Source organism: Zea mays, chromosome 4, assembly GCF_902167145.1.
Source record: "Zea mays cultivar B73 chromosome 4, Zm-B73-REFERENCE-NAM-5.0, whole genome shotgun sequence".
Taxonomy (NCBI): Eukaryota; Viridiplantae; Streptophyta; class Magnoliopsida; order Poales; family Poaceae; genus Zea; species Zea mays.
Window position 1 is genome coordinate 224,565,512 of NC_050099.1, and position 15,904 is coordinate 224,581,415.

General features: G+C 41.2%; 2 protein-coding genes, 1 non-coding gene and 1 pseudogene across 3 annotated transcripts; 2 read left to right on the forward strand and 2 right to left on the reverse strand.

The window, feature by feature from the left end:
• Window positions 1–320: 320 nt before the first annotated feature.
• LOC111591473 (U2 spliceosomal RNA) lies at window positions 321–508 on the forward strand. The gene has a single exon (XR_004858090.1). It is a non-coding gene; the product is annotated as a U2 spliceosomal RNA (small nuclear RNA).
• Window positions 509–899: 391 nt separating this feature from the next.
• LOC542617 (ribosomal protein S27) lies at window positions 900–3,085 on the forward strand. Its single transcript, NM_001112144.2, has 4 exons — window positions 900–985; window positions 1,066–1,167; window positions 1,320–1,348; window positions 2,757–3,085. Exons 1-4 carry the CDS (start codon window positions 983–985, stop codon window positions 2,881–2,883), a joined length of 261 nt encoding a protein of 86 aa, NP_001105614.1. The 5' UTR covers window positions 900–982; the 3' UTR covers window positions 2,884–3,085.
• A 398-nt stretch (window positions 3,086–3,483) lies between these two features.
• Window positions 3,484–4,584, reverse strand: LOC118477090 (uncharacterized; annotated as a pseudogene).
• A 2,700-nt stretch (window positions 4,585–7,284) lies between these two features.
• Window positions 7,285–9,138, reverse strand: LOC103655932 (nuclear pore complex protein NUP214). The gene is made up of 6 exons (XM_008682604.1): window positions 9,124–9,138; window positions 8,761–8,778; window positions 8,601–8,658; window positions 8,100–8,233; window positions 7,896–8,020; window positions 7,285–7,324 (listed from the first exon to the last, which is right to left on the reverse strand). Exons 1-6 carry the CDS (start codon window positions 9,136–9,138, stop codon window positions 7,285–7,287), a joined length of 390 nt encoding a protein of 129 aa, XP_008680826.1.
• Window positions 9,139–15,904: the final 6,766 nt, after the last annotated feature.

The following is a 15,904-nucleotide window of genomic DNA, read 5'->3' on the forward strand; positions in this document are numbered from 1 at the left end:
ATATATATATATATATATATATATATATACACACACTTTTTTACATGAATAGTTTTATGGATCGTGCATCGTATGTCATATGCGAAGCGCGTAGGTCTGTTCCTCTCCACCGTTTTTTCTCACTTAGCAATGGACCGTTACACCACAAATGAACCATTACTCTATAGATGGGCCGTGAGAAACTACCCCAGCCCAACACAATAAGAAGTCACACACAACAGTACAACACAACACTCTTATACACAGTAACACCTCGCTAGTTGAAGAAGGAAGAGCGACTGAGTGATCTATAGAAAGGGGTCGAGCTCATTTTTCAACCTATACCCTTTTTGTCCTTTTAGATAAAATAAAGTATAATATTTATTCTTATCAGTTTAAAATTTGATATGTGGATCATATGTTCTATTTGATATTGAATTTAATTTTTATGGGTATCAAATATAATTGCGTGCCGTTGCAACGTGCGAGCATTGGACTTGTCAGCACCAGTTTTTCTAGTTCACGCTCCACCGTCGTCGTGCTCCATTCCCTCCATACACATTTAAGTTATAAAAATACTAAAATTATGTATAAATATAGATTCAAAATATAATTATTAGCTCTAAACCTAAATTCATATAAATCTCGCCAACAGAATATATATATTTTTATGTTTTATATTTTATACTTAAACATAAATAAAAAACGTAGCACTTTGCATATATAAAGCGTGTTTGTAGTTCTCTTGCAGTGTCACATAAATGGGCCTCAATTCAGCTACAGAGACAAGCCCAATAATCCAGGCCACTGTGCGCAATGCGGGTCACTCCAAAGGTCGTGATGATGAGCCAGCTGGATCGAACGGTCGGGATTCTCCAGATCCTAGTATAAAGTAACCATCACGTCGTCCGCGCAAAACCCTCCCGGCTCAGACTTCTGCTGCAGCGCCTCCGCCGCCGCCGCCGCATCTAACGCAGTTCCCTCCGCCGCAGCCCGAGGCAAGATGGTAAGCTCTGATCCCCTCATCTACCCGCTACTGAAGATCCAGCGTGCTCGGTCGGATCCTGAGATTGATTGGATGCGCAGGTTCTCCAGAACGACATTGATCTGCTCAACCCGCCGGCAGAACTCGAGAAGCTCAAGCACAAGAAAAAGAGACTCGTCCAGTCGCCCAACTCCTTCTTCATGGTACTTGTTCTTGCCCTAATGCGTCTCCTTCATGATACTTGTTCTTAGCTCTATCGTGCTCCCGTTTCTGCGGCGGTTGTTAGCTCGGTCGTTTTCCCTTTACCTTTTCTTTATCCCCCATGTGTTAATTGGGATTTTTTTTTGTATTGTAGGATGTTAAGTGCCAGGGGTGCTTCAGCATGTAAGTTTTTCTGCCCCTCATTAGATTCTATTCAAGGTTTAGATTATTTAGTTCTCGCCAATTGTTGATTGATTGTGGGTTACCATTGAACCCCCTTCCCTGGTGCTTATGTTTTGCTTAAACCGAGGTTCTTTTGAACTGAAATATCTTTCCTATTAGTAAATACTGTATTAATTGTAGCCAGTAGGTATATTACTGATACATTTGGGACAAAGAAACTAGCCAGTTAGTAAGCTATTGTTAGATGTTTGCTATTTATTTGTTGCATGATAATATGAAGTTATGTTGTTTGACCTTCAAAATGAGTATGTGTAATTTTTTTACAGTTTTTAACTTATGGTTACTGTACAGTAGAAACTTTCTACAATTTTAATGCATTGAGTAGAGTTTGAGAACATGTTTATAAATTTCACTTGTCTTTGCTCAGAAGCTGTTAATTGTCCCTGCTCCAATTCCACATAAGATTGTTTTTCTTGGTCGACTACAATTTTAAACTGACATAGCAAGTTGTAGAAGACAAATAAAAGAAGCTATTTTTTGTTAAGTTGTACATTATTGTTGAATGGATATTATTGAATTGTCTTGTTTGACCTGCAAAGTGATTCTGTAATTCTAGAGTTTTTCCCTGACAAGGCTAGTGTGTAGTAGTAAATTTCTACTCCATTCCAAATTCTATGACATTTTGGCTTTTCTAGATTCCCTTTTGGTGTGTAATTATACTTACACTATGTCTAGATGCATAGTAGAAGAAATGTATCTAGGAAAGCCAAAAATACTTAAAATTCGGAATGGAGTACTAGTTAAGGTAGGATTTAGAGTTTTGGAAAACTGTTTATAAATTTCCTCATCTTTGGTCAGGAGCTGATAGTTGTCCTGTCGAATTCCAGCAACATTTGATTTTTTCTTGGTCACTAACAATTTGATTAAAATTTACTTTGTTAGTTGTCGTAGGTAACTGGAGAAACACTCAATAGATTATTATCACAATGATCGCTTTCTCTTCGTGGACTGATGTCTTTCCATTTGGTATTTCTGAAGTGTCAATGAATTTTCCGCGCATTGTGCATTGTGGAACGTATAGTTCAAGGACTTTCGGGAAAATGGATGGTTTGGTAGTGTTAAACTGAATTCCAGAGTAATCTATCATCCGTCAATACAAAACTACAAACAGGACCTAAGTTTGGATTAGCATGTTAAAATATATTGGTACCATCAAAACTTAATAATGATCACCAATTTGCTGTGTCTTTAGGTCCCAAATAACCAGGATGTTGTCATAAATTTAAGCATCATAAGCTTATATTGTTTATTTCATTGTGTTATAGTTATACTCATTGTTTTATCAAGTTCTCCTATGCCTTCTGGTGGAAAGGTAGTGTAATGGATTAATTAATGTTTTTTTTTGCAGAACCACTGTTTTCAGCCACTCCCAGACTGTTGTTGTGTGCCCTGGCTGCCAAACTGTCCTCTGCCAACCCACAGGAGGAAAGGCAAGGCTCACTGAGGGCTGCTCTTTCCGCAGGAAGGGAGACTAGAGCGGATGTGGTCTTCAAGTTTTGCTCTATGCCAGATACTAGCGTCATGAACTGCCTTTAGCTAAGATTTTCCATAAGTTGTTCTCGAGCAGCTATGTGTTGCATGTTGGCTACTTCCAAACTTATATCTGGTTTGGTTTGGATTGTGATGAACTAATGGCTCTTTGAATTTATATTATGATGTTGACGATATTTGGTGACATCTGGTTTCTTGGTAGTCATTGTCCTTTATCCTTTGGTTTGAGGGTTAATCCAGAGAACACTTCGTACATTTCTGTTGGCTGAGATATTAGCTGTTTACGTTCTTAGGGGGTGTTTGGTTGCTTCTGCTAAAGTTTAGCCCGGGTCACATCAAGCGTTTGACTTTTAAATAGAGTATGAAATATAGACCCAACCAACTAGACTAGATTCGTCTCGTCTTTTAATCTTTGGCTGATAAATTAGTTTTATAATCCGACTACATTTAATACCCGGAACGGAGGTTCAAACATTCGATGGGACATGGGCTAAATTTTAGCGGGGTGTAACCAAACACCCCCTTATGCTCTCTATGCATTCATTCACGTCCAACCACTTGTGTCGTAATGGTTACCTCTAATGTTCACCTCTTATACCCCACTTGTGTCACGTTACCTAGATTCTACTATTTTTTTTTCTCAGCTATCTCTAATTTTTTTCTCTATATCTCACTGTAATCATAAAATATTACTAGGTGGGTGCCCGTGCGTTGCAACGGAAACATAGAATACTACGATAACTTATATAGAAATATGTGGTGTTTACATCCGGTATGTACATAATTTATTCATATAAGGACCGCGTGCCGCGTCGCGTTCAACAACGCATCAGCAGAGAGTGTGCTAAAAAGGAGCCAGTCTTGCAGGTCGAGTGAGATATGGCGTCGGAGATGAACAAGAACGTGAAGGCCCTCGACGAGCAGGAGGTCTCCTTGCAGCACTCGCGCGCCCAGACCAGCGACGTCGCCGAGGAGCAACAGCAGCAGCAGCAGGCGGTGGATCCGCTGGCGCGGCAGTCGTCCATCATGTCGCTGACGCTGGAGGAGCTGCAGAACTCGTTGTGCGAGCCGGGCCGCAACTTCGGGTCCATGAACATGGACGAGTTCATGGCCAACATATGGAACGCCGAGGAGTTCCAGGCCGCCACGGCCGGCTGGAACAAGGAGGGCGTGTATCGGGAGCCGGTGCTCGTGGCGACGACGATGGGCACAGGTGAGAACGGAGGAGGAGGGAGGGGACTGGTTCGGCAGGGGTCGTTCGTGCTGTCGTCGCCGCTGTCCCGGAAGACGGCGGAGGAGGTCTCAGCCGAGATCAGCCAGGGCCCAGCGGACTTCTAGGCCAGCGCGGCGTCGCAGCCCGTGGGGGAGGCGAGGCGAGGTGTGGGTGGCCCATTGACTCACGCATCTGCGAGGTGGAGGCGGGTGTCTTGTGGGGCCAGCATGTCAGTTAGAGATAGGCGGGGGCATGGCCGCGCCAGGGCGCCCACGCTCCATCTTAATTAGTAGTAGGATTATTACATTTTTAATGATGCAAGTTGGATACATTTCCCTTTTTTTTAACTCCCCTAATATCATATTGTCTCTATCATATTGTCTCTCTTAATGAACTATATTTTCGCACTCTTAATCTATTTTCACACTATTTACGCACGCACAAACTGAGATCCAGTCTCTTTCTTATTCATGGTTTCGCACTATTTTCGCACTCTTAATATATTTTTGCACTATTTACGCATAGGTACATTGTGGCGTTTTAGATAGGAAATAAAACAGGCCCGACATATTAAAACTCTGGTTAGTATTTAAAGTCTAACTGCTCCACTAAGTTGAATTAGAGAATAGTGATCACGCATAGGCTAAGTTTAGATCGACTTTAAATGCTATGTTGTTTTCATCAATTGGTATCAACACATGATATATATAGCCATGGCTAAGGACTTAACTCTCTGCGTATATTAAGCAGTAAAAATAGTATGTAATAATTTGTCTGAAGAAAGAGCACCTAAAGTCACAGAGATCACATTGTCAGGCCAGCAACTCCTAAGATTAATGCTCAGGGTAAAACAAATTAATTCAATTCCATAATGATCCTATAAAGTGATCTGAACTCACAGCATACTCAATTCCATAATGGCAAAGCATCACAAGCAGTTGATATGAATTATCAGAATGAGAAAACGCGACAGACAGAATACTTCACTGTTCTAGATGCTTTGAACTGGGACATAGTTTGGTATGCATTCACTTCATGAACTGAAACTAAGACGACAGTTGATATGTACTGATACGTTCCGGATTACATCAGTATTGCCATCTTTTGCTAACTATTTCAGTAGTACCGTGCCTGTAAGCAAGGCCTCAAAAGCACAAGATCAACCCTAATGACATGTCCCCCTATAAAGCTAATACTACTACCAACAAAACTTTCCATTGCCAAGAAAGCCTCTAATCAGCACCATAGGTCTCTGTCAAGAAGTTGAAGCAGACCCCTCGCCTGTGGTGGCCACCCGTAACACTATAGAAATACATAGATTTCAAACCAAATATCAGCATGATGACAAATTAACCTCTAAGAGAGACAACTCTAAGCTACACAATGCATAGCGGAAACAAATAGAGATGAAGCTTTTTTCATTGACTTATTCTTATAGTAGCAACAATAGGTATGTGACAATCATAGAGAACGAAATGGATTGGAACCCTCAAAAAGAGAAGGTAATTTTTTCCATTACTACGCAAGTCGAAATTACTCCCTTGGCCCAGGTTTTCCATTACAACAGTAGAGAAGTAATTTACCTGATGATTTGAGGCCATCATGACATGCCACACCACAAGTCGAAACTACAATAAAATAATCTCACCAATGCAATCAACTTAAACACGCCTCTAGCATATAAAGAAGTAAGAGATAGAGGCTACTTAAACAACTACTAATTGAACAAACACTTACAAGCGCCATCTTGATGAAAAGCTTAGCTTCGCTCGATCTCAAATCTGCACAACAACAACAAATAAAATTAGTGACATCAAACATGAACAGGCGAACAACAAAAATCAAGAAAATCACAAGAATTCTCTCGCTAAGAGGTGGGGGTAAGGTCAACAAAGATGACTCATGGCATGGTCTGGGTCGATAGATGTAGCGGTTTTGAAGGCTTCCCAAGCTTCAGCAATGAGCCCCTTCTTCTCGTAGTACTTGCCTAGAAGGGCATGGGCGTGGGTGTTCTTGGGACTTAGGTGGACGTCCTCCATGAGATCGACACCATCCTGGTCGAGGCAGCGGCGGAGTGGAGTGTGATAAACTGCAATGAACTCTTTGACATCTATAACGTTCAGACATGTAAAACTCTCTGTGATGCACAAATTAAAATCCTATGAAAGGATGGACTGAAGGTTTGATTTTCAGTATTTCTCTCAGTTGTGTTAGCAGCCAAGTAATATAGTAGTTTGACAAAGTTTAACTCTAAATTTTGGTTAGCAATGTAGACACGGAAATAAAGTTTGGTACAATTATAGACGCAGTATTGTCTTGGTTTTAAGTTAACGACTCCAATAAAAAAATTGACACTGTCCGCATCTGATCAGCAACCACATATGTGCAACAATTAACAAGCAGAGTTACACATACAATATCAAGGAAGAGACTTTTTTAGATCCACTAACTTCTAAATGAATAATTTGTTTTTGAAGTAGAGTACATTTAATTCACACCAAAATAGTTTAAGCTCTAACTTCATCTGATTATTAAAATATAATTTGGCTAGTGCTAACAAAGGAAGACAATATCATTGTCTTATTATTCCTTTTCAGGTAATGTTAAGCTAAATGGTCAGACCAAAATAGTTATGTCATGGAATAGAGAGTAAATACTAACTGATTTTGTAGAAATAGATAAAATATATAAGGTGGCATGGGTTGGGTATGTACCATGAAGCTTGAGAAAGGAGAGATGTTCTGGAATTGTCGGTTTTCCTGTAAACTCTGTGAAGCAGAATCTTGCAATGGTGCACTTGAAGTTGCATAATCTGGAGTTGATGTTAGGTTGTATTCAGTATTGCTTATGACATCCAAGAAATCAGCTCTAGTGACTTCAGATTGCTGTACTGATGTAATATCAAGATTCTCCTCGTTGCTGTTTGCCACAGAAGTAACATATTCATTAACATCAGTAGCTAATGTCACCTTGCCTTCATCGTCATGGATCCTAAAAATAACGGCTTATAAGAGCTACATGATAAAGATGGGGCTAAGAAAATAAAAGAAAGGAAAGGAACATACCTGCCATCTGATTGGTCAATTGAATCATCATCAGGAACTGTCGCAGCATCCCCATGACATTCTCGTAGTACTTGCCTAGAAGGCGTCCCCCATGCAGAGTGAAATGATCAAATTGTGTTGTCGCTGTAGACACATCTCCATTCAGATCTGCCATCAAATAGGTAAACGGTAATACAAAATGAGAAACTTGATGAACACCTTCAGGAACACTCAATTCACAATGTAACACAATAGATGGCCATCGTCCCATTTTATTTTAGAAGGGGCATAATAGGTAACAGGTAAAGCATCGTTTGGGTTAGATCGTGGAATTACAATTTTCACCAAGTTACCTGTTCAAGTGTTAGTGAATAGATATATAGGTAAGATACTAATAATATAATGATTAATCAAACTCAAAAGAACAGTGCCTTCTGTGGGTTAAAGCTCGATCGCCAATACTACATAGTTTCGGACTAACACCCTGCAATGGCATACAATGTGTAGATAATTTGAGTTTGTTACAAACAAAAAATACAGAACAAGAGAGTATTTTCACCAAAATATACTGGTGGGAACAAACATAAAGGTAAAAGGTTACATGCATTTATGCGCTACATAGTCGCTTTGAAAGGAGAAGAGCATAAATCGGCCACTTATTCAGTTGTTTGTCAACAAACTGATGATAACCACTAAATCTGTATAAAATTTGTAGCAAGAAGGTCTAACAGTTAAATACCTCGAACTTGACTTATTAGAATAAACAGCTCTTAGATTAGAAGCCACTCTTCCTGTTTCACCTGATCTGTTCATCTCTAGATTATTGAAGTGCCTCTCCAGCTCAACCAGCTGATTTGTCAAATCCTATATTACAAAGGACATATTATTCTCCTCTAAAGTCATACAAACAAATGAAGTTAGTCAGAATGTTAGATACTGATACCTGGTTAGCTCTGAGAATATTTTGTCTCTTCACTTCGAATTCTGGACTCAATTTCTGACGGTTCCATATATCCCAGTACTGATTATCTGAAGACTGGCTAACAATTCCTTTCATGTAAGTTTGCCTAGCAGAAACTGAAGGGGACAATAATGTAACATATCAGCCCACGTTTTCTGGTGGCTTCATTCATTTGTAAGTGATCCAATGAAGCAAATTAAACATAGCTATTAATCAAGAATAATCATTTGTATTTCTTCAAAGTTAATTCCAGACCACGTTGGTATGAATAACTGCATATGTAGTTTTCATGATTACAATGGTACACACATACATCACAAACAATGGCAAAAATGACATGAAGTATTTATCCTGCAAAAGCATATCATTTTGATCAAATAATTTCTTACAGGTGTGAAGATATGTAAGGGAGCAAGAAAAAAGGTGTACCCTGTTCTACCTACTTACTAAAAAGATAGTCAAAAGAACATACGAATATCTCACCTTGAAACATGTTGTTCCTCAAATCTTCAATTTTTGAACATTGCTCCTCTACTTTGCGCTGGGGTTTAAAACAAGCATATACATTTAGTAAAGTTTTATAATAGAGGAATGGACAGCACCCCAGATAGACAGTTGAGGGTCACTCGTAATTATGATATACCTTGAAGACCTGCAACAGCTGCAAAAAGTTTTGTAAGCCATCCTCAAACATAGAAAGAGAACGCTGTTGGATGGTTATGCATGCATCTCTAAAACCAACATCCCTTTCTATATATTTAAGCATTTCAATTATTGTTTTTATATTATTAAAATTGCAGTGCAAAAATATGATTGGTACATAGAGTCCAAAACTTCTATATAGAATAAATAACGCTCTTAGGCACAAGGGGTAGAGTGAACTAATTGATATGATTTAATTATTAAAAAATTATATTAGCCTAATTCAATTCCTATGGACATCTTGGCCCTTTCACCAAACATCCTCTTAGAAAATCAACACCTTAAAAAATTAGTTGCATAGTACCTTTTTCACATCCATGATGCCTCAGATAACAATATTCATAATTCCGTTGCAATTTATGCTCAAAAAAACATAACACGATACGTCTTCTGTAGCTCATCGCCTACCTGTCCTCTGGAGCCACAGGCACGAGCGGTGATCCCTTGCATCCTGACACCAATTCCGGAGCACTGTGCGGCCGTGAACAGAAGGGGTCACTGAGCGAGCGCTTCCACTTCCTAGCTACATGCCGCTTGCTACTTGTACCAGCAGGGACTGCAGCAGAATAAGAGCATGAAGTCTCAAGAACACCAACATCGAACTTCTCTTGGGGTTTCTTTGGCGTGCTGTGGCTTTGTTGATTCCCACCAAAGAACTTGTCGCTTGACGATTTGCTTAAACCAGAACAGAAAACACCATCGTCAGTTAAATAGCCGTTCTCACGGGCACCTAAGCTACAAGGTCTTCTGAATCAACTCAATATTCACTTGGAATCTGAAGGTCCTGAATTCTTGCTTGCTTGTTATCATCGGTTTTAGAATTTTGGTAGAATTCTTCCTTTGGCATCAGCCTGGCCTCTTGGATTTGTCATTTTGAAAAATTAAATATTGTGTCTGTTTTTGTGGTCCATTGGTCCTGCTGCAGTCATTTGTTAGCAGAAGACACATTATTCTAGATGCTGATAAGAAAGAACTTCACTAATTGGTCCCCTACTATCTAAGTTTGCAGATTGAATCACGTGACAATGGCTTGGAGATGCAGTCTGTAAATAACAAAGGGCTTATGGAAGAGCTAGATAAATTGCTTGAGCATCTGCGGATTCCACAGGAGGTATGATGGAGAGGCAGAGAGAGATAGGACCCTACCCCGCCGTCGTCGCCGTGGACGGGGGTCGGAGAGCGGTCGCGGGTCCAATCGCCGCCGCCGTCGAGGTCGTCATCGAGGTCTTCATACGGCTGATGCTCAGGGGAGGGTTCCCATTTGTCGAGGTTCACGATCAGCTCGCCTTCGTCATCGTAGCTGGGAGAGTAGATCGAGGAGGGGAATCAAAGTGAGGCGTCGAAACCCTAGGAGAGGCAGAGAGAGATAGGGGGCACGGAGCGGAGAGATACTTACTTGTCCCCCATACTGACGACGGCGAGACGGGAAGCGAAACCCTACGCGAGGCGAGGAGAGAGACGAGCTAGAGCTGGAGCAGGAGGGAGGTGAGGAAGAAGAGTCGTTGGTGGACCGTGGCAGCCGGCGACGCCGCGACGGGGAGGAAAAGGATTGGGGGTGACGGAAGGCAGAGTGGGAGAGGCCGCGTGGGGTTGGTGGGCAGGATCGGACGGCTGAGATCTCAGAATGTAGAATGGACGGCTGAGATCACAGAACGTCAGAACACAAAAAGGCAGGCTACTATTGCTAACTTAATAAGTAGTAGAGATTTTCTATATTTATTTATTATCAATTTTTATTTACTAAAAATATCTACGTTATCCATAAAAAAATAACAATTTTTTATCCATCGGACTCTTGTGCTTCTTCCTTATAGTGTAGACTGTAGAGGCCCGCTACAGCACAAGGGTGACACTATACAGCAATAGGGTTAGGGGAGGGAGCTGTTCCTGGGAAGCGATGCAACCAGTTTTAGATTATCTTCAACAGTTATATTTTCTTCTCTATTTCCCACTCACTTGCTATGTCTGCAACATCTCTCCATCTATATCTATTTTCTCTACAGCGCTTCCTTCATATCAAACTTCTGTACCCTATCATACTATTATTATATATATTTCTCTTCAACTAACTCAACTAACATCCATTTTCATTTTTTTGTTTTTGTTTTAGTTTTGTACAGTGTTCGCCCGGCTACAGGCAATTTGCAAGATTCGTCGTCATTAATTTAAATATAAGTGTAAATTCGTAGTTGTTTGACTATTCGTTGTTTAATGTTCGGATTTTATACTATTCGAATACTGTACATTAGTGAACCAAAAACAAATTGTTAGTAACAGATAAAAACCTACATGCACGTTTTACGTACAATATTTGTCGAACACTAATTACAATTGTTATTCTCTTATCAAGCATTTCGTACACAAGTATACGTGCGCCACAGTACATGAATTTTAATATATCATGAATCCACACCCTTCTCTTGCACTTCCACGACACGCCACTCTAACTTGGTTTCCTCGACAAGATCCACCCGCCTATAAATACAAGCAAGGGGCCAAGACATACTCACATCCACACTTCCTATTCTCTACCAAACGTAGTTGCCTGAGTTCATCATGGACTATTTGAGAGAGTTCGTGTACTCTTTGTCTTCCGACAATTCCAAAGATGAGCTCGACAACGTGTTCGTTTTGCAAGCCGTTGAGCAACTTGGCATTGGAGGTTCGAGCAGGCGACGTAGACATACTTTCTTGCCTCGGCGAGTAAATCATAGGGCCACAGTGATAGCGAAAATCTCATCAATCACCATTACTTTGAACCAAATCTTGTGTATCTCATCCAAGTTTTTCGTCCAAGGTACATTTCATAATTATTAGTTTTAATTTTATTTAGAAGTTCCTTTCGTTCTTACATTTTCCCTATTCATTAAAGGTTCGGATGCATGGACCGTTGTTCATGTGTATCCTTCAGGCCATGCAGCATGAAGACGAGTTTTTCACTGTTTGGTGTGATGCTACGAGGTTAGCGGTTTTTGGTCCGTTGCAAAAAGTATGTGCTGTTTTGCGTGTCCTCGCTTACAGGGTAGACTACGGTTAGGGACTGTCTCATCCGTTTCTACCGTGCAATTATCTCCTGCTTTAGCTAACGGTACCTCCGTATCCCTAACAACGACCATGTAGCTCGCTTACTTCGTGTCAACGCCGACATGAGTTTTCCGAGCATATGCTAGCCTCAATTAATGCAACTGTCGTACTGTACTGGTTGATGCACCTGTACTCATCTATGTGTCAGACATGCTACTGGACATGCTTTCATCCTATTCATAGCGTATACAGAATGGGCTAGAAACTAATACTGAAACACACAAAACTAACATGCATTTGAACTGAGCAAAAATGTATCTTGCATGTTGGTGAAGGTGCTGTCATCGTACTCAATAGAATGTAAGTCATTTTTTTTGCTTTCGTAAGTATCATGACGACGGTCTACATACTAATAATGAAACAAACAAAAACAACAACAACACATGTATTCAACTCACCAGTAACGTGAAGCACAGGACAAATGTAAATTATTACAAAACCAGTTCGACAACAAGCAAATGTTCACAAAAATTTAAATCCAAAAACTATACCTAGTAGTCCTGTCCGAGTCGTATGAGTCAGCGTCACTAGGCTCATACAACTCCGGCGAGGAAGGGGTGCTAAAATGTTTTTGTATGGCGATAGGCTCTATAGCTTTCAATTGATCCTCAATCCTCTCCATCTCGGGGTCTGACCGTGCTTTACACTCAATTGCATCCTGCTCCATGGACTTTGCCTCTTGTTTGATAGCAATGAGAGCATCTATGAGACAATGCTCATCACCCAAGATCAGAAGTGTTGGGGGCTTCTTTTCTCCGCCGAAGGTCCTCTAAGCAAAAAACACCTTTAGTAGGACGATATGCAAGCAGGCACGACATGAAGATATATGACCGAAGCTATAATTGAAGGAGCTTCAGCATAAGGACATGCCCAAGATGAAGGATGGCACCGACTTAAAGAGGAAAAGACTACTGAGTCCCTAATAATTTGTGTTATGGTTGTAATTGCTCATTAGGGACACAAGTGTAATTTTATCTAAGCTGCGTCCCGTGTCTATAAATAGATGAACAGTACCCCGTACTGTTCACACTGAATTGTAATCACTCTGGCGCCATTGCTATTTTCCCACCTTCTATCAAGCCGAAGGTACAAATGTAATATAGATATCTTTGATGTTTATTCATGTTAATAAAAAAAGGATATAAATAATCTAATGATTTGGAATAATTGTTTACAAGTTCGAGGATGACCCACAGGACACGTTCGATCAAGGCAAGTGGATTCTCCCTCTGCATTTCTGTTTGTACCCAAATAATGCATATAATAATGTTTACTTTTCGGATATTGCATAACTTGATGGGATTTGCCAAAATAAGGATTTCCTAGAATTACCAACCCTATTCCTTGAATTACCCTGGGATAAATGCTATGCTTAGCGATTTTTGGCTATTGCCCAACTTGATAAACATGATGTCACTCTTTTAATGATACTATGTCCCAGAAATGAAGTTTTATATATGTTGTTAACCCGATGGTTAAACAAGAACATTTTGTATTAAATGGAACATGGAGTGACCACCCAGGATAACAGTGCAACCACAAGTGCTATAATGGCTCTAGCTTTGGTAATTAGCTCTATAGACTTAGTGCTTAGCATCCCTACCTGAAAGATGGGCAAGAAGGGGAGGCAGTGGTTTGATGGCAGATCATGTTAACATGGGGTGGTAGTCTTGGCTAAGTTACCTCACCCAGAGGGCCATCAATACTGACGTGGAAACCATAGCGGGTGGCTTTGTACTATGGCTATTTTGTGAAAGCCTCATAGTGGATCCCTAGCCATTCACCAGTGTTTATGGGTCTGATCAACCCAGGCTAGATGGGATTAGGGATGGCAATCGGGTGGGTAAAACGCAGATATATGGTTCGCGTATCCATACCCACGAGATAAAATCATACCCATACCCATACCCATTTACGCTCGTGGGTACGGATCTGTATCCGTACCCGTACCCGCCGGGTATCCGTTATCCAACGGATATCCGTTACCCGCCCGCCCACTAAAATTTCAGCAAGTAATCTTTTCAAATCCCTACAAGCAATCTGTCCAACACTCTAAATTGAAACACTAATTTATCTAAGCAGCTTTAATTTACCAGAGAAGACTCGGCGCTCGGCGGCGGCAGGGCGGCTCGGACGGTGGCTCGGCTGCTCGGCGGCGCCCTGTGCTCGGCGGCGGCTCGGCTGCTCGGCGGCACCCTGTGCTCGGCGGCTTGCTGCTCGCTGCAGCCCTGCACGAGCACGACTGGAACTTCAAGCTTGGCGGCTGGCTAGGGTTAGAAACTTGGAGTTGGAGACCGACTGAGTGACTGACCGCCGAGAGCCCGAGAGGCCGAGACCAAGAGTCCAAGACCGCAGGGGCAGGACGCAGGCTGTTGATCGCTTGGATGATGGATTGGATTTGGCCTCTGGTCGTAGCCTCCTGGCCTCCTGGGCCGTAGGTGGCACTGCGGCAGGCCGCTTGGACTTGGACGTTGGAGTGCTGGCCACTGGAGGACTGCTGTGCTGGCCACTGTTTGGGTCCACATGTCATATATCCATCGGGTGACGGATATGGATAGCAGATATCTATACCCACAAAATTATTACCCGTGGATACCATATAGTACCCATACCCGTACCCGCGGATATAAAACTCCACCATATCCGTACCCAACGGGTAAATAACCGCGGTTATTTACCCATACCCGTACCCATTGCCATCCCTAGATGGGATACACAGTTTGTGGGTAAAGTTGTACCACCTCTGTAGAGTGTAAAACTAATATGTCAGCCGTGCTCACGGTTAAGAGCAACCTGGACCCTCACATGATAATTGAACTTAAAGATGGAAAATAAATCTTGATCCGATGATCTACTAGTGGTTTGCTTAAGTGATTTCACTTAAGTGTTTTTGATATAATCTTATGCCTTTTAATTAATTGGGATATTTGGGATACACTTACAATTAGTAAATCAGATGTTGCTAATAAAATATTGACCAACTAAAATGCTTACCGCTTATCCATAGCCTACCTTGTTAAATTTGCATTATTTCCCCCACTTGCTGAGCCCCAACCATAAGTGAGCTCACTCTTGCTAATATTTTGATCAGAGGGTGATGACGAAGACTTCGCAGATGACGTTGATGAATTTTGAGTCTAACGATGCGCCTGTTACCTTCCTGTGGAAGAGTGTCCAAGTTTAATTCCGCTGTACTTCAATTATGATACTTGTTAAGATACAATGTTCTAGATGATGTAATAAAGTTACTCTACTCCCTTTTACGCCTTTATTGCATTGTCTTTTGATATATTACACTTGTGACGTCAACATATGTGTGGAAAATGGATCTTGGCCCACGTATGCTATGCATTCTGTTTTGCCCCCAGAACCAGGTGGGACACAATCTATGCTCAGGTAAAGAAAGAGAAGAAGACGTCGAGGCGGATCTCCAGGAGTTCTAGGACGTCGATGAGTTCGAGGATTAGGCTAGCGACCTCCCCCAGTTAGCTGCCTGTGGTGTGTTTATTTACGTTGGATATGTTTCTACTATGTGCATTTAGATTTATATTATGTAAATGGCTCTAGTCTGTAATATAATTACTTACTCTTTATTGTAATTCGAAGCATTGTGCTATGATGAGTCATTTATGTAATCGCTGTGTACGTGAATTTCTGATCCTGGCACGTACATGGTTCACATCAGTTTACCTTCAAAACCGGGTGTGACATAAGTGGTATCAAAGCCTTGCTGACTGTAGGACCGCTATCCTAGAGTAGCAGTGGCCGTTTTAAGGACTTATTGATTATTACTTCACCTCATCCTTGATTCTGCTTCAAAATATTAGTCACCTCGACTAATTCTATGTTCTGCTCCTATATGCCCCCTTGCCAAAAGTATTTTATTCTAGTATGGTCTATACTTCTCTCAATCTATTATATCTGATCTCACTCTTGTGCTTGCGACATCTTTGTAGATGCCCCCCGACCATAACTTTCTTGTCTTTTGGGATCCTTTCCTC

Coding starts and splice junctions, on each gene's coding strand:
- LOC103655932 (XM_008682604.1), bottom strand. Junction 8,234..8,600: donor GAGGAACAACATGTTTCAAG/GTGAGATATTCG, acceptor TGTCCCCTTCAG/TTTCTGCTAGGCAAACTTAC. Junction 7,325..7,895: donor TCTAATAAGTCAAGTTCGAG/GTATTTAACTGT, acceptor ATTTGATGGCAG/ATCTGAATGGAGATGTGTCT.
- LOC542617 (NM_001112144.2), top strand. Junction 1,168..1,319: donor CGCCCAACTCCTTCTTCATG/GTACTTGTTCTT, acceptor TTTGTATTGTAG/GATGTTAAGTGCCAGGGGTG. Junction 1,349..2,756: donor TGCCAGGGGTGCTTCAGCAT/GTAAGTTTTTCT, acceptor TTTTTTTTGCAG/AACCACTGTTTTCAGCCACT.